At 51.1% G+C, this 24,403-nt stretch overlaps 1 protein-coding gene across 7 annotated transcripts in view; it reads left to right on the top strand.

Moving 5' to 3' along the window:
- Positions 1-24,403, top strand: part of CACNA1A (calcium voltage-gated channel subunit alpha1 A) — a 279,954-nt gene that overhangs the window by 91,608 nt on the left and 163,943 nt on the right. For 6 of the 7 annotated variants that reach the window (XM_081791793.1, XM_081791791.1, XM_081791792.1 and 3 more), the window contains exons 4-5: positions 16,562-16,667; positions 19,325-19,464. In XM_081791793.1, the coding sequence (XP_081647919.1) occupies positions 16,562-16,667; positions 19,325-19,464 (246 nt within the window). The remainder of the gene's footprint in view (positions 1-16,561; positions 16,668-19,324; positions 19,465-24,403) is intronic. The other variant, XM_081791796.1, reaches the window with a different exon arrangement.

The following is a 24,403-nucleotide window of genomic DNA, read 5'->3' as shown; positions in this document are numbered from 1 at the left end:
TCATTGGGTCCCTCTAGCTGCTTGTGCCTCCTGTCTCGTTTTCTTTTCTCTCCCTCGCTCTTTTCTTGCCGAGTGGAAATTTTTTTAAGCTTCAAAAGGAATTCGGTTCTCTGCCAGGCTTTGAGAGTGGGGCCCTCTGCTTGGAGAGCTGGTAGTTGGGGTCTTAGCAGGCAGCCCGTTGCCCCTGGGGTGGAGGGAAGGCGCCTGGGTGAGGCAGCAAGGGAGGCTTCCTACCTGAAGCAAGTGACCATCTTGTGGGAGGTCGCTCCTAGGAGAGGCCCCTTGGGCTGAGTCCAGGGAGGCGGACTCCGGGTCCCATGGGCAGGAACAAGTCCCCTGGTTGCTTCCTGCCCTCCCTCTCTTTGGAGCCTGTCTTAGCAGCCACAAGTAGGTGCACGAATGAAATTGTAGCCTGGCTGTGCCAACAATGGCTCTTGCCACCCCCCCCCCCGCCCCCCAGTTCTGATCCAGCTTTGTTAGCAGTGGCTCCCGCTACCCAGCCCCCTCCGGGGTCAGCCCAGCAGCTGTAACACTGGCCGGTCCCCTCCCAGCCTTGCCTCCTTCTTTGAAATCCTCCAAAGCTCTGTGATGATAGGGGCCGTCACTGGCTTGCCTTCCTCCATTCAAGTTTAACCGGCCTGTCCTCCCCTTGGTGGAGAGCGGAAGAACAGCCCCTCATTGCTTCTGGCAGCCACCAGCCAGGTTCCAGCCTTCCAGCCACCCTCCCAAGGTCCGGGACAGCAACGGGGAGGGAGGCGGACAGACCCAAGTCCCCTAGGGTGGTGTGCTGGCGCCGCCTCTCATGAGCTCGGGGTTCCTGGTGTTCATCACCTTCCTCCCCCCTTTGCCAGATCCCAGCTTCCGGCAGCGATGGCCACACAGGTTCGGATCCCAGCTCGACCGCTTGGGCTTGACCGCATCGGCAAGCGGCTTCACCTCTGTGTGCCTCTGTTCGGAAGTTCTGGACAGTATGCCGGGCGCCTCACTTGCATCAAATAGGTTTGTCCTCTTAGTGCCTCGAGGGATAGGTGCCATTGTCATCCTGCCAGGTGGCGGAAGAGAAAACCAGGATGGGGAGAGTACCTCTTCTCCAGTTTCGCGCTCCATGAATGACCGAGGTGGGATTGGAACCCAGGCTGCTCGGCTCCAGGATCTGTGCCCTTAGTGAGAACGACAATGATGATGTCCTCATTCCAGGAGCTGTTGAACAGATTTAATGCAATAGCATAGGCAGGAAAGCTTGGTTCACCGCCCCACCCAGAAGAAGCCCTCAATCCAGATGTTAGTTACTTTGCAGATTGTGTTATTTTATATTATACAATTATACGTTAATATGTGCTGCGAGTACTTAGACTGTCAACACGTAGTTCTGTATTACGCTTAGACTACGGGAGCCAGCAAACGGTTTTTGCCCAAGGGCTGGACAGTGAAGGTCTGAAGGTTTGCAGGCCACGGGTCTCTGTTGGGACCGCTCAGCTCTGCTGTTTTCGTGAAGGCACCCGTGGACAATAAGGAGATGAACAAGAGTGGCTGTTTTCCAATAAAACTTTATTTAAAAAACAGGCCACGGGCCCTAGTTTGCGAAGACCACAGTTTGCCGAGGTCTGATGTTGTGTATTGGCAATTTTTTCCGTATTCCTTTGTTTATACTCTCCTGTACTTACAAAGCCAGCTTTTCTTGCTCTCCTTTGCTCCTGTCTTTCAGGAGAGCGTGCCGGGCCAGCGGGACATGTGGGGCGTCCTGATATCAGGCCTCCCCCCCCCCCCGTCCTCCCCCATCATTCCTCAATAGCACTTATCACAACGTACAGGGATGTGTGGACGTGGCTGGGGTGCAGGTGACATTTGGGCAAGAACTGTCTACGTCCAGAGTGAAATATGGAAGGCAAAAAAAACCACCACAAAATTTGTAACACAGCTCAAGGGAGGGGCTGAGGTCTCAGGTTCCAGCGACAGAGAGCTGAGGATTTGGCTGGGGTGGAGAAATCAGGGGCTGCCTGTCGGACAAAGGGGCTCTGGGCTCCCCCTTCACCCGTAAATCTGCAAACATGGGATGGAGAGAAATCCATCATGAGGTCCCTGAGTTCACGGGGATCCCTGTCCATTGTGAAGACAGTGGGGCTGACGAGTCGTTGTCGTGCTGTCATGTGATGTCATATGATGTTGTACAATGACAAACCGTCATGAAAGCTGGCCTAGAAGCACCACGGGGAGGTGGCTTAGATCGCATACCCAGCCCACGCCTTGGAGCATCTCAGACCATGGGGCAGAATGATGTCCATCCCCAATGGAAAGGTGGGTGAGAGTTGGGGCAGGAAAACGTTGAGCCAGGGACAGTGTCACCTCCATGAGCTCTGAGCTCTGCCCGCGTCGTCCCCTGTCACATCTTTAGCGCCTAGAATGCTGCCTGGCCCCTAGTAGGTGTTCAGTGTATCCTTGCTGTGTGAGTATTGAAAAGAGCAATCATTGTGGCTGAGAACCAGGGCTGTGAAATCAGACTGAGCTTGGTGACTGGTCCTCTGTTACTCACTGCGTGCCTGATACTGGGCTTCTGTTTTCCTGCTTTATAAAATGTCTGGAAAATAGTGTCTGCGTCCTAGGACTGCATGTAGTGAGCAAGGCACTCTTCTAGACACGGGAGACAGACAAAAGTCCTTGCCCTTTTGGGGCTGCACGCTCACTGGGAGAGACATGGGATGAACAAGAAGCAAAATAACAAGTTAATTGCACAGTACTGTGGGGAGAAACAGCAAGGAAAGGGCAGGGGGAGGCCAGTGGCTGTGTTGGATAAGGCCTCCCTGAGGAGCTGTCATTTGAGCCAAGGAGGAAGCCATGGTGGTGTCTGGGGGAAGCGGGAACAGCGTATGCAAAGGCCCTGAGGTAGGGTCATGCGTGCTGTATCTGAGGAACAGCGAGGAGGCTGGCGTGGCTGAAAGGGAGGAGCAAAGGGGACAGTGGGCAGAAGGGAGGGCGGGGAGAGGACAGGACAGTTGGGCGTGGCCTCATGGACCTTGAGGATGACTTTGGCTTTTGCTGTGAGTGAGGTGGGGGGCGAGGAGGGTTCTGAACAGAGGAGGGTTGTGACTAGACTCCGATGTTCACAGGTCCCTCCGACCACCGTGGGGAGGTGAAACAGTCGGGAGGAAGTGACTGTTCTGGTCCAGGCAGGTCGGGGCAGGGCCAGAATGTTGGCTGTGGACATAATGAAGAGTGTTTGGACCCTAGCAAAAAAAAATTTTAAATGTTTTTACCGTGGGGGCACCTGGGTGGCTCAGCCTGTGGAGCATCCGACTCTTGGTTTCGGCTCAGGTCATGATCTCACGGTTCATGAGTTCGAGCCCCTCACTGGGTGCTGAGCTGACCTCTGTGCTGATAGTGTGGAGCCTGCTTGGTATTTCTCTCTCTCTCTCTCTCTGCCCCTTCCCTGCATGCACATAGCTCTCTCTCTCTCTCTCTCAAAAGATAAATAAACTTAAAAAAATATTTTTACTGTGGCGAAATACGTGTAACATAAAAGTTCCCACTTTGAGGTGTACCATTCAGTGGCCTTTGGGACTTCACGACGTGGGGCCCCCATCACCTCTACTGAGACTCACCTTTCATTCCCCAAACAGGAAACTCTATACCCGGTAGTACTCACTCCCCGCTCTGCCTCCCTCCAGGTCCTGGCAACCACCAATTCGGGATATAATCTGAAGGTTGACCAGTAGGATTTCTGGACAGATAGGAGAAGAAGGCTCAGGGAACCGACGTGCAGACAGCACTTAGGCGGTGCCTGAGACGTGCTCACAGCTGCGACGGCCGTGGTGCGTTGGCAGCCATGGGGAGTGCTTTCCAGAAGCCTTGCTCTGGGGCGGAACCGGCTTACCATCTACTTGGAGCTCCCTCCCGCGTACTGGCTGGGTGCATGGTGGCACCAGAACCTGTCACCCTTCCCGTTCAGCCCGCCTAGGGGTTGGGGGGGGGGGGGGGGAAGGCGTGGTCAGAAGGAACAAGCCAGCACCGTCCGTGGTGGGACACCATCCGACTCCGGTCCAGGTTTCCCAGAACCAGGCAGGAAAATGTCCAGGGAGGGACAGTGCGGCCGACGGGAGTCCTGGCAAGCCGTGGCCTCGGCTTCCTGGGCTGCTGTAGCCCCGAGTAGCATCTGCTGGGCGGCTTTCAGGGAAAGGACAAGAAGCATTTGGGTTCCCTTCGTGGTTGTGCCCCTGTGTGGCCTCATAGGAGTGGCCTCTCCATTCCCTGTTGCTGTTGAGCTCCCTGAAAGTAGTGGGAAGCTCCCCCCGCCCACCCCCTTTCGCCGTGTTTGTGCTGTGTTACGGTCTCTAAACTTTCTGGCTCCTTGTGTCTCTTCCTCAGCCGATGCGTTCTTTTTCCTTGCCCCTTCTTCCCCCTGCCTCCGCTGATGCTTCTCCTTAGCGTTGCCTAAATTTTATTCTCAGCTTCTGTCATGTGCCCCGGTCAAGAGGCCGTAGCACTTAAAGAAGGAACGTGGGGCCGTAAGGTCCTGACCCCTGATCCCCCCTCTGCCAGCTCTGAAGCTGCTTGACTTTGGGCAAGTCGTTTCGGGTCCCTGAGCAGAGATCCTTCCCCCTGCTCAGCTAACATGGCTGGTTCTTCTGTGGGCACACGGCAGAGTGTTCTTTTCCCCGCCTCCCTGAACTTGGGCACGGCCACACGACTTGCTTCGGCCAACGGGATGCGAGGACAAGCGACACATGTCGCTTCTAGGCGGAAGCTTTGAGAGCCGTTGTGTGTTTTCACCACGGTTCCTTCTGCCTGCCCCTGCTCTCACTCAGGCACACGGATGGAGCCTCCCTCGGGCTAGGTGTTGGGGAGAAGGTGGGGTGCAGAACAGAGTCCCCATCCCACCTGCAGTGGGCACATAGCACGAGCAAGAAAAGAGCCCTGTGGTGCTTTCGGCCACCGAGATTCGGGAGGCGTTTGTCACTACGGCAGGATGTAGAATACCGGGGCCGAACTACCTCGTCGTCGGTGTGCCGGGGCTAATATCTAAGCACAGCGTTCTCGGGGGTGTGGTGTACACTCACGTGCGTTCACGCCGGCTAACAAATACTCCCTTCTGCTTTCTTCCTGTAGGGCGTCCCCTTCCTCTCCCTGTTTTTGCATCTTGCAAAACGAGAGGTATTGCAAAGCCCTGTTGGACCGCTCCTTCAAGCAGATGAGTGGCCTCTAAATCCCTGGGCACTGATTCAGTCACCCTCAACCTCCTTCTTCCGTGGCCTTCTCGCTCTCTTTCCCTGATCCCTTAGTATCTGCTGCGGGGTCAAGGAAGTCCTGTCTCGTTCAAGTTTTCATTCTCCCCCCTTCGTCTTACTGTTCCCCACCTCCCCTTTGCCTGGTCATCCCACCAGGGAGGTTTTACTCAGGTCCTAGAACCTGCGGGGTTTCTCTGTTAGCTTTGGTTTCTTGCTTGCTTAGCCCCCCCCGGGACTCAGCTGCAGTGGCAAATTAACGAACAGCTCCAAAGCACCTCAAGCTTGAAGGCATTTCCTTGTGCTCACCTAAGCAGGATCCTGGAGCGATTGCAAATGTCCTGTGCCCTACTGTAAATCTCTCTCCTTCGTTGCGAGAGCTGCAGTCAGGGTCAGTGAAGACCCAAGCAGAAGGTCTTGGCTGAGGTTCCCTGATGTTCCGGCCGTGCTGGGTGTTGTCGTATTGATTAAGCTCCTGGGACCGCCGCCAGCAGCCTCTAGGATTAAATCAATAGAGTTTGCAAAAGTAAAAGCTTCTTTTGGAGGCATAGAATATGTTGGTTTATTATTATTATTTTTAATGCTGAAGCTTCAAGGAGAAGCTTCAGAGGAAAAGGCCAGACAGACCCAAACGTGTGGGGGGAGGGCACGGGGAGCAGGTGAAGGAGTCGCATCGGGGGCTTGGGACTTTCTGGAGAGTCGGTTTGACTTGGGCTGCCAGCCCAACAGCCGAGAGAGCTGGAAGAGAAAAGACAGAAGATTGGAAGGCACAGAAAGAACTGCCCTGGAGATGTAGAGGGAAATGTGGATGTGGATTCATTTGCTCGTTCAATGAACATCGACTGGGGTTTTGCTAGGTGCCTGGCACTGGAAGGGGTGCTGAGGATGTGACGGTGAGCAAATTCTATGACCAGGCTTCCTAGGAGGGGAGGTGGGGGCGGGGAGAGACACAGGAGAAGGTCATGTGAAGGCAGAGGTAGAGGATGGAGTGATATGGCCACAAGCTGGGGAATGCCCAGAGCCCCCCGAAGCTGAAGGAGGCAAGGAAGGATCCTAGCCTAGAGCCTTCGGAGGCGGCTCTGTCTTCTCGATAGCTTGATTGTGGGGTTCTGGCCTCTACAACTTTGAAATAATAGACTTCTGTTGTTTTAAGCCACCGGTTTGTAGTAATTCGTCATGGCAGCCCTCGGAAATGGATACAGACAGTTCCGTGCGGTCGGAGGTGCCTGTGGGAAGGCACAACGGGACCCAGCTGTAGTAGGGAGGAAATGGGGTGAACTCCTCCTTCTTCCTTCTGGTCTCCTGTTGGTGCTTCCCATTGACCAAACCTACCTGGAAAGCAGGAAGATGAGCCAAGAGCCAACCTTGCCTCTCCCAGGACACCAAGAAGAGTGATGAGTGGATAGATACTGGGGGGAGGGGGAAGGGCATTAGGAGGATGGCACAACATATCCCAATGCGTGAGGCCTTTAGAAGGCGGATATGGGTAGAGAAGAGGTTAGCTAGGGCCGAGCCCCAGAGAAGACCAACGCTTCGAGATCGAGTAGAAAAGGAGTGGGAAGGGGAGACAGAGGAAGACAGGAGGAAACACAAAAGGAATGTGTGGCCAAGGAATCCGAGCACAGAAAGGTGGGCCTGGGATTTGGCAGCCTGGAGGTCTTTGGTGATCCTCACTAGAAGAGTTTCGGTTAAGTGATGGAGGCAGAAGCCAGTCTAGGGGGGAGGGGAGGGGAGGGGAAAAATCAAGGTGGAAAAGCAGGAGCAACGCGTGAAGCCAACTCCTTCTTTACGAAGGGGAGCAGAGAAATGGATTGGTGGCTGGAGGGAAATTTGGAGACAGAGGTGGGGTTTCTAATGATGGGAGGATATTAATTTCCCTAAATGGGGTCATTCCTAGCAGTGCTCCAGTATGCCCTGGTATTCTCTCCCACCTAGGATGCTAGACTTCTCGAATTTAAGATCATGAGTTTAACATCATCAGCCCAGATCACTGATCTGAAGCACGGGAAAGGCAACTGGTGTGGTTCATCCGGGGGCGGGCTCTTTCCCGGAGGGAAGGAAATGCAGGGAAATGATATACAGCCAACCTGTGCAAGGCTGGCAAGGAAGGAGATGGAGGCAGGAGAGGGTGCTGGGCAAAGGTATTTTGAAGGTGGCTGGTGTCGCTTCTAGGCACGTGTGGCTGGAGTTGACAGCGGTTACTGATGAGGAGGTAGGGATGTTTTCCAGCGATTAAGAAGGAATGGACCGTTGTGGACGGTGGTCTTTCCAATGGAAATGGAAGGTCATAGAAAGTAACCGGCTCCACCAGAGTCTTGCTCTCAGCTTTTGTTTTCCTGGGGGCCTCAGCGTCTTGGACTTTGGACTTCCTGCTGAGCCCAGTGGCACTGGTTGGGGGGAGGGAACCTTCATGGAGATGTCTTGGCTTTTTCGACACTTCTTGGGGCCCTTCTCCGTGGCCTCACTGGGTTTCCTTGGGGGCAATCACGGCAGACCTCTCCCTGGGCTGGATTTCCCTTTCGTTCTTGGGGACTAATTTGAAGCTGCTGGTGGTCCTCTTGGCCTTGGAGTTGATGGCCTACAGGGAATTTCCAAGTTTGCGTTTAAGCCAAGGGGTAGATGAAATGCACAGAGGAGACGCCAGGAAATGCAGGACTTCACTGCCCACTGCCCAGGGCGACAGTACAACGCGTGAGGAGAAGGCCTCCCTGGACACAGGGGACATCCCAGGGAATGTGATTGCCTGGTCAGGTTATTCATCACAGCCCTGCTTGTCAGAGAGACAAACTGGAAGCATTTAGGGGAATATTAAATGATGGGGCGTTCCTTCGCAAGAATACCGCACGGCCTTTTAAAAGAGGAAGAGCCAATGTACCAACAGGGAAAAATGTGTCCAGTGTGGTGAGGGGCGCAGCAAGTGGTGGAATTTGCGTAGCACCATCCCGTTTTTATAAAAGGGAAAATGCAATGTCGTACGTTTGTTTTCACTCATTCGGTAGTATTTATCGAGCGCTTGGTGTGTGATGGGCCCTAGGTGCTGGGGACCCAGCTGAGAACAAGCCCCCGAAGGGGCTGACGTTCCAGTAAGAGACCGAGGCAGTAAGACAAATAAATAAAATGTGTAGTTTGAAGCGATAAGTTGCTAAAAAAATAAAAAATAGCAAAAAACAAAGAGGGAAGAGGGATGGTGATGTTGGCCGGGCGGAGACTTCAGATCTGGGAGCCCAGGGAAACCTCGCTGGGAAGATGTTTTTGTACCACCTGATGGATGCAAGGGAATGAGCCCTGCCCGTATTTAGGGGAAGAGTAACTCAGGAAGAGACGGCAGGCAGTGTAAAGAATGCGTGTAGGGAAAAATCTGAAAAATAAGCAGCAAATTGCTAGTGGTGGGCTATCTGTGGCCAGTGGGCTTAGGTACGGGCTCTTCACTTTTTAAATGACACGATATAAATTGTAAAATGGAAAAAAAAACCCAATAAGCACGTATTCCTTTTATAACTGAACCCATTTGTTATTTAAAAAGAACGATCTTGAAGGCTGTCTGGGTGGGGTTTCTGTTCATAGTTCATGGCTCAGAGGAGAGAATGAGCACGTAAACACATTATCGCGGAACCTCGGAGAATCTAGGAGCAAGAAAAGGAGCAAACCAGCAAGACTTTTTTTTTTTGTTTTTTCTTTTCTTTTCTTTTCTTTTTTTTTTTTTACAAATGGAAGAAATTGTTGAGAAATTCTATCATGTAATGTAATTAAACATTTTAAAGTGAATAGTTCAGTGGCATTTAGTATATTCTCATTGTTCCGAATCACCACCCTGAAAAGGAAATCCTGTTCCCATCAGGCAGTTGCTTCCCTCACCTCCTGGCAAATGTGAATCTGCGTTTTGTCTCTATTAATTTACTTATTTTGGGTAGCCAAGAGATTGGAACAGCCATCGGTGGGTGAATGGATAAAGGAATTGCACTGCGCATCCTTACAAAGGAATACTAGTCAGCTGTAAAAAGGAACAAAGTGCTGGGACACACAGAAACATGACGCTGAATGAAGGACACCAGACACACACACAAAGTCACATTGTATAATCCCATGATGAGAGTAGGTGTTGATGGCCTCCAGTGAAGGGAAGAGACCGAGACTTACATGGGTAAAAAGGACCAGGAAAGGCTTATAATACTGGTCGCTGCAATTGTAGTAAAAACAATAATTAAAAAAAAATTTTTTTTAACGTTTATTTATTTTTGAGAGAGACGGAGACAGAATTCGAGTGGGTTAGGGGCAGAGAGAGAGGGAGACACAGAATCGGAAGCAGGCTCCAGGCTCCGAGCTGTCCGCACAGAGCCCGACGCGGGGCTCGAACTCACGAGCCGTGAGATCATGACCCGAGCAGAAGTCTGACGCTCAACTGACTCAGCCACCCAGGTGCCCCTACGGTAAAAATACTAACTTAAGCATCGATTGCACGATCACAATGAGATGCACCCCATCTTCTGCTTTTGTAAACATGTTAAGTTTTCTTAATATTAAATTCCATTGCAGGAACCAGAGTAAATTGTAACTAAACACTCAACGTTTATTGAGCACGTACTGCAATGCCAGGTCCTGTTCTAAGTGTATTGTCCGTGTCCACTCATTCTGTTCTCACACAGCCCTATGAGGTAGGCACTACATTTTGTATTTTATGAGTGAGGAAACTGAGGCTCAGAGAAGGAAGATAAATCTCCAAACCACGTCTGACTCCCAAACCCTTTTAATCACTCTGCTCTACGATTTCTCGTGCATGTATTTCCAGTTTTCTGAGCAGAAGCATGATCCAGCTGCCCTGGGTAGACTTCTCTTTTTGGAACCAACGTGTTGAGAATCCTTAGATAATATTTAGAAAAACAGGGGTACCTGGGTGGCTCATTCAGTTAAGTGTCCGTCTCTTGATTTCTCAGGTCATGATACTGTCATGACGGTTGTGAGTTCAGTCCCCATGTTGGGCTGTGTGCTGGCAGTGCAGAGCCTGCTTGGGATTCTCTCTCTCTCTCTCTCTCTCTCTCTGCCCCTCCTCCCCTCCTTCTCTCAAAATAAATAAACTTAAAAAAATGACACATCACACCTATTTGGTGTTGGGTTTTTAATTTTCTCTTCATCTGATTTTCCTGGTGACATAATGAATCTTTTTTTTTTTTTTTTTTTTTTTTTCTGTCTCTACCCCAGATGTGAAATGTAGATCTTTACAAATGTCACAGAGAGTGTTAATACTTGACGCTGGGTTTCCTTGCTCTGCCCCAGGCTTGTACTGTCTGGGGTGGATGTGAAATTAAACTTCACCGCTTGTCGCTGGCCGCGGTGCTGAAAACATCCCGGGCAGTACCCAGAGTTGCCCTTGTTAATGCGTCCTCGCCACTAGAGTCTCAAGCTGATCAGCTGGTGTAACGCCCTTTCCTAGGCTTGATTTTTGGTTGGTACTGTGCGTTGGAGACTTTGAACCCTGTGTCTGAGAACTGGAGACTCTTTGGGGTATTGGAGGTTAAAATTTTCATTAATCTAACCCACTTGGGATAGGTTTCTGAGGGCATGGATTAGCATGCAATAGTTGATCGTTACTACGTTAAATGGTGGCCGTTGGGACGCAGGTGAGGTCTAATCCATTGGTCTCATCCATATGGTTAAGGCCCCAGGTGTGCCCCAAGTCCAGTTTTCAAATAAAGACAAAACTATCCCCCTTCTAATAAGGGTAAGCAGCTGAGTGGTCTTTGGGGACCACCAGCTTACAAGCATAGATCTTGGGGTGAGCCCTTAGCTCTTCCAGTATAGCCTGTGTGATCTTGAGCAATTTATTTAACCTCCCTGAGCCTTGATCTCCCTATCTGGAAAATGGGGCTTGCAACAGAACCCACCTTGTAGAATTGTTGCAAAGAATTAACTGAAACGAGTGTAAAATGCTTAGCACGGTGTCTGCCCAGTGAAGCGCTCGATAAACAGCAGCTGTAATTATGGTTGTTGTGCCTGTTAATGGCCCCATAATAGTTTATCATATTGCCGAGTTAAATGGTGGCATTTGTTTAGCGAAGCAAGGAATATGTCCTAAACCCATACATCGAGCACCCTGGTACCCCCCGCTCTTTTCCTGGTAATTGTGATGAGCACGGAACGAACATGAAAATAAGGTCTCTTTGGCTTCTCCACACAAGTTCAACTGCTTGGTTGACTCACTGAAATATCCGTTTCCTCAGAACATCAGGCAGACCCCGTCGTAGAGAAAAGGTCTTGATGAGTTAACAAACCTGATTTGATTTTCACAACCACCACAGGAGGCTGGGAATGAGATAGGGATGGGGCCTCACAGAGAGAAGAGTGAACGACTTAGACATTCTGCAAGGTCTTGCTAAGGGGCTGGAACCCTCAGCCAGGCCTAAACTTTGCAGATTGATTTTCCTTGATGTTCTGGACCCCAAGAGCAGCTCCTGTTAGCAGACGCAGCCCTTCTTCCCTGGGAAGAATCACTTGGTCATTTCCAGTGTCACACGCAGCCCCTTGCTGGGGCCTCTGTGGGTCCTGATCAATCTAATTGTGGGCGGAGCTTTGTGTATCTGCCCTTGCCTGCAGGGCTGTTTGCTATCCTGACTTCCACAAGCCATTTCAGGAGCCAGCTTTTCCTCCCATCAGGGAGGCTTCTCTCCTTTCATCTCCTCTCCCCACATTCTCCCCCCACCCCCCCCACCCCCCAGCTACCCACCCCGCCCGCCTTGGCCTCTTCGGCTGGCTGGCTGGCTGATTATTCTGGATCCCGCTGACACAGGTGCTTTCTCCCCGAACCAATCGGGGAGCAGGAAGGCTCAGCGCAGCGAGCAGAGGCATTGCTCACCGCAGCTGTAAGTTAGAACCCAGGCTTTCTAAATTGGGAGGATCGGGCACGACTTGGGGTTGGGCTGAGAAAACCTCACCTCCCCCTGCCTGGACTACCTTTGACTTCTGCCTGGGGCAAGGCATCTGCTGCCTTGCCGAGAGCCCAGAGCCCCATCTTTGTGTCTGCATGCCAGCCACATCAGTGCATATTTCAAGAAGCTGATTGTGTGCCTAACGTGCCCATCGAGACTTGGCATGCAATGAAGTGGGGGGAGAGATGCAAAGACCAGGACCTACCCACCTTTTCTTCCTCATACAGGTGTTTATTGAGCACCTACTATAAAGCAGACGCTCTCTTAGGTGCTGAGAACCAAGCCGTGAGCAAAGTAGACAAAAATCTCTGCTGCCATCGAGTCTAGTAAGGCAGACAAACGGTGAACAAGATGAAGAAGGCAAACAGAGCAGATGTTTGACTGGGGACCGGGGCCAAGGTGGGGGGGGGGAAGCAGGGCAAGGGGGTTAAGTCCTCAGTGGGGATGCAGCCTTTGAGGAAAGACCTGAAAGAAGTGAGGGAGGGAACCATTTGGGTCTGTGGGGAAAGCCTATTCCAGGAGAGAGGACAGCAGGTACAAAGGTCCTGCGGTGGAATGTGGCTGGTGTTTGGGGAACACGGAGGAGGGCCACTGTGGCTGCAGCTGGCGGAACAAGGGGAGATGGAAGGAGATGAGAGCGGGGAGGTGATGCGGGGTCTCACTGGCTACCGGCAGGACTGGCTCTTCTTCTGAGTGAGATGGGGGCCGTGGGAACGCTGTGAGTCCTTCCATGTCAGTTAAGCTGGAGTTTTCTTTGTTGCATGCTTGTCCCATTTCAGTGCTGCTGTTCTGTCATCAAGATCTGGGGTTTCTTACCAGCCCCCGTAGCCTGGGTGAGAGCGGAAGGCTGGTCCAGGACTCCTGAACTCTCCTCCTGGGGTCAGAAAGTGGAGGAGAAAGAGGAGCCCCCACCTCTTTGGGGATGACTCAGAACCACAGTTACCTTTCTCCTCCCACCTCTGAAATAGATCTGGGGCAGTATTTCCCAAACTTCGGTGTGCACACAGACCCCCTCCCCACCCCGGGAAGGTGTTGCTAAAATGCAGATTCTGACTCAGCAGGTCAGCGAGGGGCCCGAGACTTTGCATTCCCGAAGGAGGCAGCCGGTGAGGGTATAAGGTCAGCGTCGCGGGGTCCCTTCTGGGGCAGGTCTGTGGACGTTGGCGGGGCCTGTGTGTGCGTGGAGGGGGAAGGAGGTAACACCTGACACCCAGTACTGCCACGTTGGACGAGAAATAAGAAACAGAAATAAGGTAGGAGCAGGCAGCCTCCTCCTCTTCTCCCCCATGCTGACTAAGGCTTCATCACCATACCCAGCGGGCCCCGGGTCTGAAATTCAGGCGACACTGGGCAATTGAAACCCTGATAACACAGCCCAGGAAGATGCTGCTTGCTGCCAGTCTTCTGGGACTCTTCCTGGAACCTCAGCTCAAGTCTGATGGAAAGGAAGTCACATCCCAGCTGTTAAGGGGCAGGAGGCCACGTACCCCCTCCCCCGCTCCCCGCCAGGAGGGAGCCGGCAGCTCCGTGCCGAAGCGGGCAAGGAGCTAGTTGGCGGGGAAGGGAAGGGAAATCATCAGATTCAAATCATGGCTTCAGAAGCCTCAGCGAGGGGAGGCCAGGGAAGGGCTTGGCGTTGCTTCTCTGTATACAAATATTGTCTCTTATTTTCTGGGCTGCAGGGTGAGGCAGAATGGAGTATTTGTGCAACACAGCCCAGCTTTGTTCTCTGTGCTCCTAATGACTGTCAGCTCGGAGGCAGGAAGCCAATCAGAGGCGCTCGTCGGCAGGGCCGGCTTTTGTTGGCGTCAGATTTGCTTTTCAGAGTGTGCACGGAGCGCAGCTCAGCCGCTGTGAGCAGGAGGCAAAGGCTGAGGCTGGTGACAAAGAAGGCCTGGTTTTCCTGGTTTTCTTAGACTCTTGCTCTCGGGTTGTCTGTTTCCGACTTTCTTCTCCCCACCTGGGAAGTGAGTCCAACCTATAAGATCCCTTGGTTTTGTGGAGCTCCCCAAATGCCAGACCTAACTTCAGGGCCCAAAGAGGGAACGAGGCAAGTTAAGCTTCCAACATAGAAAACTGGGAGGAGCCCAGCGGTTTCATGGGACCAACCTCACCAACACCTGCTCTTTGATCCTTCTGCAGAACAGTGGGTTTCCGTGTTCCCGGGGGACACTTGGCACTATCTGGAGATCATTTTTGGTTGTCATAGCTGGAGAGGGGGGGATGCTCCTGGCATCCGGTGGGTGGAGGCCAGGGCTCTACTCATCGCCCTGCAGTGAACCGCAGGTAGGGGACCTCTGCCCCAGAGTAACCGACACCCTATGGCTTTCCCCACCGACGTCCGTTTCCTTACACGTGACCCGCTTGTAATCCACTTCTCAGAGATTGGTCAGGGGGTGCCTCTGTGGGTCTGGCATGAGGCAGGGAGGGAGACGAGACATTTCGGCTCACCGCCTGATCAGCAGATCAGGCCTTAATGTGAACAGAGCAGGACAGACCCTCCCCAAGTACAGACGCTCCAGCGGGACTCTGGCGGCCTCGTCAACCCAGAGGAGCGTCCCCGCGATGCAGGAAGGAGTTTGTGCCTGGACAGTTTGTACCTCTGGAAATAGCCGTGTGGACTACCCCTTCCCTCTGTCAGATCTTGAAAGGTCGGCTTCTCAGACACCTGCCCTGACCACCATATTGGTTTTTTGTGTTTTTTTTTTTGTATCGAGGTGAAATTCACAGGACCGTATTAACCATTTTTAAGTGACGAATTCAGTGGCATTTAGTACGTTCGTAGTGTTTCTTGGACACGATCTGTCTAGTTCCAAACCAATAAGCAGTCACTCCCCAACCCCTTCCCCCAGCTTTTGGCCACCACTGGTCTACTTCCTGACTCCATCGATTTGCCTGTTCTGGACGTTTTACATGCGCAAAATCATACACCGCGCGGTCTCTTGCGTCCGGCTTCTTTCACACCGCATTTACGGTTTTGAGGTCCGTCCACACTGTGGCGTGTATTACCACTTCGTTTTTATGGCGGAGTAATATCCCGCTGCGGGGACAGACCACGTTGTGTTCGCCCGTTCATCCACCGAGGGACGTGGGGGTTGTTGCCACCTCTTGGCCCTTGAGAATATTGCTGCCATGAGCGTGCCTTTCGGTGCCCTGTTTGCTATCCTCCGGGGTGTGTCCCCAGGACATATATCGCTGGATCCTACGGTCATTCCGTACATCTTTTTTGAGGAACCACCAAACGGTTGTCTCTAAAAAGCCCGCACCACTCTACATGCCCAACAGCCAAGCACAGAAGTTCCAGTTTCGCACATCCTTGCCAACACTTACTGATTTCTGTTCTGTTCTGTTGTGTTTTTTTTCCTCTAGTGGCTGTGGAGCAGTATTTCATTGCGTTTAGATTGGCAGTTCCCTAACAGCTGAGGATATTGAGTATCTTTTCTGTGCTGATTGGCTATTTAAATATCTTCTTTGGAGAAATATCTCTTCAGGCCACTTGCCCGTTATTTAATGGGACTGTTTTGTCTTTTTGTTGTTGAGTTGTGATTGTTCTTTATATATTCTGGATACCAGACCCTTATCAGAGATACGATTTGCAAGTATTTTCTCTCATTCTGTGCATCGCCTTTTCACTTTCCTGATAATGCCCTTTGATGCACAAAAGTTTTTAATTTTGATGAAGTCTGGTTTATCGGTATTTTCTTTTGTTAACTCACGCTTTTGGTGTCAGACCTGACTACTGTAATTTTTTTGGGAGGTGTATTTATTTATTTTGAGAGAGAGAGACAATGCAAGCAGGGGAGGTGGCAGAGAGGGAGGGAGAGAGAAAATCCCAAGCAGGCTCCGTGCTGTCAGCACAGAGCCCGACACAGGGCTCCATCCCATGAACCGTGAGATCATGACCTGAGCCGAGGTCAAGAATCCGATGCTTAACTGACTGAGCCACTCGGGTGGCCCAAGGGCAGAGATTTTTGTCTGTTTGGCTATAAGGTGTGTCCCCACTGCCCAGAACAGGGCTTGGCACCCAGTGGGTGCTGAATTAATATTTGTTCGTTGGATGTTGGAGGTGCGGTAGAGGAATCACGTCTGCGTTTTTCTCACAAACTTACCTGCTGGGTTTTTAGAGCAGGGAAACTACTCCGTAGGACATCTCACGGTGGATACGTGTCATTGTATACTTGTCCAGACCTCCTGAATGCTCGGCGCCGAGAGTGAACCGTGACGTAAGCTCTGGACTCGGGGTGATAATGATGCGTCAGTGTATCGAGTGTAACAAATGCTCTGCGCTGGTGTGTGTGTGGGGGGGTGTTGAGAATGGGGGAGGGGGCAGGGGACAGGGGGCGTATGGGGACCCCCCCTGACCTTCTGCCGAGTTTTGCTGTGCACCTCAACAAGTTGGAAGGATTTTCCTTAATTCCTCTGTACTCCCTTTGAATATATGATTTTAGCCACCATCATAGCAAACTGCATTGTCCTTGCCCTGGAGCAGCACCTGCCTGACGATGACAAGACCCCCATGTCTGAACGACTGGTGAGTGATGTCTCCCTGTCTTGAGGGGGTCTCTCTTTCGCTTGAGAGGCAAGTTGCTGTGGCCGCGGGAGCAGAGGGCAGAGCGGGCTCTCGGACTCGGAGTCAGGAGCTGGATCGTGAGCCTCCCACCCGGGGCCCCTAAATTCGTGAACACCGATAATCTGGGGAGCAAGATGCCTTCGCTCCTCACCCCCCAGACCTGAAAAACCTGGTGCCAGCCAGGAGGGCAGCGGGTGACGGATGTTCACGCTGGCCACAGGAACATCGTATGAGAAACAGAATTCTTGTGAAAAAGATCGACTGTATGTGGAAATGGAGAGAACGGTACAATGAACCCCTCCATGAACCCATCACCCAGATCCACAGTTGTCAAGATTTTGCCTTATTCGTGTCCTCTGTCCCCTTTCATTTCATCGGTTTTGTCTTTTCTGGCCAATATATATATATATATACACACGCACACGTATGTATATATATACGTGTGCGTGTGTGTATACGTATATATACATATATATTTTTTATTTTTTCAACGTTTATTTATTTTTGAGAGACAGAGAGAGACAGAGCGCAAGTGGGGGAGGGGCAGAGAGAGGGAAACACAGGATCCGAAGCAGGCTGCAGGCTCCAGGCTCCGAGCCGTCAGCACAGAGCCTCATGTGGGGCTCAAACTCAAAAACCATGAGATCATGACCTGAGCTGAAGTTGCACGCTTACTCGACTGAGCCACCCAGGCACCTCTCCTGGCCAAAATATTTTAAGGCAAATCCCAGACAGCTTGTCAATTCATTGAAGTCTTGCATTGCTAAAAATATGGGCATTTTCTTACATTACCACAGTGACATTTTTACACCCAACGTGATTTACAGTGGTTCCTTGGAATCATCTAAGACCAGTCAGGAATCGAATTTTCGCGATCGTCTCAGAAATAGCATCTTGCAGTTGGTTTGTTCAAACCAGGATCCAAGCGGGGACTGGATTTTGTAACATCGCTTAAGCCTTTTAATCTAAAGCCATTATTTTTTTTCCCTCCTACCCTTGACTTATTGCAGAAACTAGTCTGGTTGCCCTAAGGAACGTCCCACATTCTGATGTTAGCCTGGTTGTTTGTATATGATGTCATTTGGCTTTGTTCTTCTGTCCTCTGTGTTTCCTATCATGGATGCCAGCTCTGGGGGTTAAAAAAAAAAAAGTTACTCATTTGGTAACTCTGCGGAGCTGTAAACTAGCACCGAGATCCTTCTCGATCCCCTTACCCATCCCCGAGCCCGCTGGTTCCTCTCCTGGCATTCTCACAGTGCAGTGAAAGAGACTTCTTTCCTTTCTGTCACCTTTCCAGAACCACCGTAATGACTCAAGGGTAGGTAGGGGGATGTAAGAATCTACTCATTCCTAATCCACAAAGTATGGATGGGTCTCAAGACATCTAAATTTTAATAGTTATGAATTATCATGTGTATTCTAAAAAAAATATCACTAACCCGGCAAACCTATGATTTCAGGACTTTTTTTTTTTTTTTTTTTTTTTTTGGTTTTGCTTAAGATGAAGCTAAGCAAAAAGAGTCAACTGGAAAAATAGGAAGCAAATAGTAGCCTGGCAAGGAGATATGGGAAGCATCGTGAAGGCAAAATTCAAGTGATTGAAGCTTGAGAAACTTCGTAACAAATTGGAAAACATCCATGTAGGGGCTCTGATGGAGCCGAGATGATAGCTTAATTTCAAAGGTTATAGACTATCAGCTGGAAGCCAGAACTGGCAGGAGGTTTAGTGAGGGGCTGGTGGCCAGGGCACTGGCCGTTTGCCAGCAAATGCAGAAGTATTATTCCAATATTTTCACAACCTGAACAGCTGTGCTGGTGCATACCAGCTGAGAACCATCACGAATGTCAGATTTGGGGGTGAGGTTGGTGTAGAGGGTCCAGCCTTAAAGGTGTTGAGTGATGCGTGTGACAAACATTCCAAACCAGTCCTTTCCTGTAGAATTTTCTGCAGTGATGGACGTGCTCTGGGTCTGCACTGTCCAGTACAGCAGTCACCGGCACGTGGCTAGTGTGGCTGAGACGCTGAATCTCTTGTGATTTCATTTAAATTAATTAAAAGTTAGGGAGGCCTGGGTGGCTCAGTCGGTTAAGCATCCGACTTCGGCTCAGGCCGTGATCTCGTGGTCCGTGAGTTCGAGCCCCGCGTCGGGCTCTGTGCTGACAGCTCAGAGCCTGGAGCCTCCTTCAGATTCTGTGTCTCCCTCTCTCTCTGTTCCTCCTCTCTCCCCCCCCCCCCCAACCTCGCACTCTGTCCCTGTCTTTCTCTCTCAAAAATAAATAAACATTAAAAAAATAATAAAAAAAAAAATAAATAAACACATGCGACCAGCGGCCGTCAACACAGGTCCAAGCAAGCCATTCTGTTTGGCCAAGTGATAGGTGAGGCTGGCCGAAGGGAAAGAAGGAGGGTGCCTTCTCCATGCTTCGGCTTCCCTTGCAAGAGCCTTCAGGCAAGAGAACTCCAAGCAGGATGCATTGGGGCGCAGTGAGTGCAGGGGTGGGGTAGGAGAGGTGAGGGAAAACGGGCAGAGGTCTCCGGGTGGGCGGGGTCCCTGATCAGCCCACCCTCTGCCCAGCCAAAGACCTTGACCTTGACCTTGACCTTCTCTCCCTTCCAGGATGACACAGAACCATACTTCATTGGCATTTTTTGTTTCGAGGCCGGCATTAAAATCATCGCCCTCGGGTTTGCCTTCCATAAAGGCTCTTACTTAAGGAACGGTTGGAATGTGATGGACTTCGTGGTGGTGCTAACAGGGTAAGTGTCGGATGCTGTGCCTCTTAGAATTATCTCGAACTAAGAAGACTTGGGACCCATAATGGTTGGCGTGTCGGGCTGGGCTCAGGAAGGGCTGAGTCCCCGTGTTCTTCTTCAGTATGTGTCTAGAGCCTTCTCGCACCCACCTCTGGAGCCTGGCTGCCTGTGACAGCAGACGCTTTCGGCTACAGTTAGAATTAGGGCTTAGGAGGAGCTGACAGCTTCCAAAGAGCTTTACGTGCATTCTCATCCAATCTTCTCGACGACCCAATGAATCGGGAAATCTTAATACTCCCCTGTGACCGCAGAGAGAGCCGAAGCGCAGCTATGAACTGGCCTAAGATCACCTAGCCAGCGGAGCTGGAATTTGAACCAGAACTCGAGTTTTTAACAATTGCGCGCACGTGGTCCTCCCGCCTCACTTAGCGACGCCTTTCTTCCGAGGCGGTCTTTATTTCCAGCCGGTAAATGTCTGTGGAGGACTTCTGGGGGCAACGGTTTGTGGTAGAACTGTGGAGAAAACCAGTCTAGGTAAGGTACGGTGACTGCCTTCGAAGGGTTTTCAGACCTGCGTATAGCGCACCGTGGTTGAAAGGCGACTGTGTATACGCTTTCCTCCAAGGACCGTCTGTGAGGCGACATTAGCTGTTATGACAGCAACAGGAAAAAAACCAAACTGGGTAATGTCTTACACACGGCGGACGTTTATTTCTCACTGAAGGTCCCAAGTGGTTGGTCCCTGTCGGCAGGGCTCTGTCCTCCAAGCAGGGATTGAGGGAACCCAGGCCCTGGCCACGCTGAGGCTCCTCATTGTTGGCCCACATCTTCCAAGGACTCTGTGCTTCTCTGCGTCACAGCACAGACGACAAACAAGCAGGGACAGGGGTACTTGGGAGGTTTTACGGGCCCGGCACCTGCCTCTTCCTTTCGTATTCTTTCGGCTAGAATTTATTCACGGGACACACATGACCGCAGGGGAAGCTGGGAAACATCAGACTGCACTTAGGAGGAAAGGGAGACTGATTTGGTGGGGAGCCAGTCAGTCTCTGTCGTGGACCCGAAAGTCCTGTATTAGATGCCAGCGTAGGCAATGCTGTTTCATGTGAATTTCTGGCCCGTCGGCCCACCCGGTCCTCTCCTCCAAGCTGAGACTGGCTCTTGTCCTCCAAGACCCCTATTCACCGCTGTCCTCTGTGGGGTCACCGCTGTCCTCTGTGGGGTCACTGCTGTCCTCTGTGGGGTCACCCCTCTTCTCTGTGGGGTCAGCCCTCTCCTCTGGGGGTCACCCCTCTTCTCTGTGGGGTCACCACTGGCCTCTGTGGGGTCACCGCTCTTCTCTGTGGGGTCACCCCTCTCCTCTGTGGGGTCACCCTTCTCCTCTGTGGGGTCACCCCTCTCCTCTATGGGGTAACCCCTCTCCTCTGTGGGGTCACCCCCTTCTCTGTGGGGTCACCCCTCTCCTCTGTGGGGTCACCCCTCTCCTCTATGGAGTCACCCCTCTCCTCTGTGGGGTCACCCCTCTCCTCTGTGGGGTCACCCCTCTCCTCTGTGGGGTCACCCCTCTTCTCTGTGGGGTCACCCCTCTCCTCTGTGGGGTCATGGTTCTCTTCTAAGATAACATTCCTCCTCTGGGCTCTGCTGCTGTTCCAGATCCCGTCTCTCCTGGCAGATGTCACAGGTCTCAGCACCCATGCCGCGATGGCTGGGCTCCTGCAACTCAGGTCTTGAGCACATTTGTTGTTTCCGAGCAACGTTGCTTTTCCCAAAAGGAGCCTTGTAATATTGGGCTGTTTCAGTAGAGGCGTTCGGATGTGAGTGGTCTGTTAGGAGGACCTGGGCCAGCCCTGGTGGGCCTGAGTGCTCACTGAGGGGCCTCTGTTGGCCGTGCCCACAGTCCCGTGGCTTGGGACTTTGACGGGGTCCAGGGAGACGTTACGGTGTTGGGCACCTGTGCACCATCCTAACAGCTGACTTTGTTCTTGTTGTTGTTGAATATTCAGATATTCAAAAGGTGGAGAATAACATGACAGATACTCACGTACGCAAATAATCACTCGAGGAGTATGTTTTGTGCACCTGTTACGCGCCAGGCTCTGGGACACAGCAGTGAGCAAACAGATCAAAGTCCCTCCTTGTGTGCAACAGATGGTCAATGGTGAAGGAAGACTAAGCGAATGAACGAGTGAATGAATGAAATGTCTGGCGTGTTAGATGGCAGTGAGGGCTACAGAGAAAAAATAAATCAGAGAAAGGATAGGATGTGTTACGGGCAGGAGGGCCGGAAACCGGGGAAGACTTCACGGGGAGGGCAGTATTTGAATGAACAGCTGAAGCTGGTGAGTGAATGAGCCTTGAGGATGGCTGAAGGAGGAAAGTGCCGGGCAGAGGGAATAGCACATGCAAAGGCCCTGGGGCTGGGCTGTGTAAGTCCCCTGCATTCTCTTCCCTGGCCTGGTGACTTTATCTTCCCCATCCGGAAGCACTTTCTGAGTTTTGTGTCTATATGTATTTGCCCTTTTATACACGTATAAATAAGGACATAAAAAATAGGGGCGACTGGGTGGCTCGGTTGGTTGAGCGTCCAACTCTCGATCTCAGCTCAGGTCTTGATCTCAGGGTTGTGAGTCCGAGCCCCACGTTGGGCTCTGTGCTGGGCATAAAGCCTGCTTTAAAAAAAAAAAAAAAGAATGTGAGAAACAGGTAGCACCTGTTCTACGTTGTGACCACATAAGAAAATATATATAGTGCTGTTTTTGCGCTGTTTTAAATTTCTCCGTAAATGTGTCCTTCTCCAGCCTTCCCTCTGCACTCCACACGAGATTAATCTGATTGACAAGGCTAGGTCTCATTCGTCTGTTTTCACTGCTGCATAGTATTCTCCAGTATGAATATTCTACCATGTATTTATCTATTTGGGGTGTTTCCAGCTTTGGGCTATTTTGAACCAAGCTGTCCCTTCGTTCTCGCCAGTGGATTTCTCTAGGGCGTATACCTGGGAGTGGAGTTGCTGAGTTGTGGACTCTGTGTATCCTCAGCTTCACGAGGCATTGGCAAATGGCTCTGCAAAGTGGTTGTGCCCATTTATGCTTCCCTGGGGGCTGACTTTTGCTGGCAGGGGCTGGCTTGACCTTGCTGGCAGGGAACAAGCCTTAAAAATCCCTGGTGTTTCATAACACGGTTCTTGGAACATCTAAAGAAGCTCACATACCATTGAGCGCCTAGTACGTCTCAGTAAGTGGTCATTAAGTTGAGAGGTGGCTGTTTGATAAGGTAGTTAGCCACTTGGGTGTGGGTCTTTGTGACAACAAGGTGACCTTTTTCCCCCCTAGTTTTCGCCATCTGCTAAGACTCTAGAGGAGAAATTCTTCATCCGGACCATCTTCGGACAGATAGGCCCTAAGGATGGAAGTCTGTAGTAGGAACTAATGGGATCCACGAGCCCTCCGAAATTGCACGCAAAAATTATGTGTACGTGTATAGTTTTCTGGCCTGTGGTTTTCATTAGATTCCCAGGGGGTCCTGCTCCTAACACCACCAGGAGCCACTATTCTGTTCCTTTCAAACACCTTTCCTTTCCCTCTCTATTTCCCCTGCCTTCCTCTCTCTTGCTTGTCTCTCTGTTGCTTCTCCAGCAGTCAGCCATCCTCTCTTATTGTCTAGTGGTTCTGTCTCTTGCAAATCAAGCACGCAGCTCAAATTTCATTACTTCAAATTCCAAGGGGCTGTTTAGTCTCCTGTTGGGCTGTAAGCATGGAACAGAGAGTGGGGACTAAAAACCCCGCAGACCCAGCTCTCTTTGCAATGCCACGCCAGGCAAATGCGGTACCCTCTTAGTTCCCCATTCCAGGGGGAGGGGACCCGAGTGCGTTAATCTGACGCTGGGACGACAGTGGCTTTAACGAGCACTTTCTGATTAACTCATTGTCTTCTCACATTTCTAAGTAGACTGCAGCATTAAAACACCATTCATTTTTCATGGATTAAGAAGGTTTTTGCCGCCTTCTTGTGTAGTTTGGCAGAAAATATCTTCCCCGTGGAGTTTGGTCTGTTCTGTGGAGTTCAAGGCCCCAGAGACATTCTAACTTTGTAATTTTGTCAACCCCCATTTGAAGTGTGCTTCTATTGTATTTGAAGGTCCAGTCATTAAATTGAAACTGTGTAAGAGGAAAATTTCAGAAGCTTGGCTATATTTCTGAGATGACAGAGCTTTTACTGTAATGCTCAAATATATATAGACATCTAGGAGGTCAAGTAATACAAGGGTGTGTGTTAACAAAAGAGACTTACCAGGGTAGGGATGAAGACAATTGTTTTTACGTTCACAGGCTTAGCACTGTACCTGGCATAGATGTTTAGCAAAATAAATGGCTGGCAAGTGGGAACACTTCTGAGAATCAGAGGGTTCTGGGAAATGCACTAAGCTGTTTATGAAGCTGGGGACCGTGGCATTGATAGTCAAACAGTCCAGGAATCTATGACAGATACTCTGACATCAGATAAGGCATGGGACAGATGAGCTCTGGGTCCTTGCCAACCCTGACATTTTTGACTCTGTAAAGATGGAGGTTCTTTTCTGGAAGGTCCTATGAACTGCCCCAGGCTTTGGGCAGTTTCACTGGGGATCAAAATTGAGAAAAATGCCCAAGTGCTCAGGGACCATCAGGAAAGGACATTGGCTTTGGTTTCTTAGCATCACTGAATTTGGGGACTCAATGAACTTTGGCGGGTCCAAACCCTTTATTTCACTCATGAGGGAGTTAAGACACCAAGAGGCTAAGTAATTTGCCCAAAGTCACACTGAGATGGTGGCAAATCAGGAAACTTCCAGAAGCAGAAGGTATGTTCAGGTCAAGGAGCCTAGAACCCCAGTTTGGGGGCAGTGGGAGTGGTGTAGATGATTAATGTCACTCCTGAGGTTCTGCCATCAGAGCTCTGCCTT

This window comes from Panthera onca, chromosome A2 (assembly GCF_046562875.1).
Source record: "Panthera onca isolate mPanOnc1 chromosome A2, mPanOnc1 haplotype 2, whole genome shotgun sequence".
In the NCBI taxonomy this organism is placed as follows: Eukaryota; Metazoa; Chordata; class Mammalia; order Carnivora; family Felidae; genus Panthera; species Panthera onca.
This window is presented reverse-complemented; position numbering and strand designations above follow the sequence as displayed.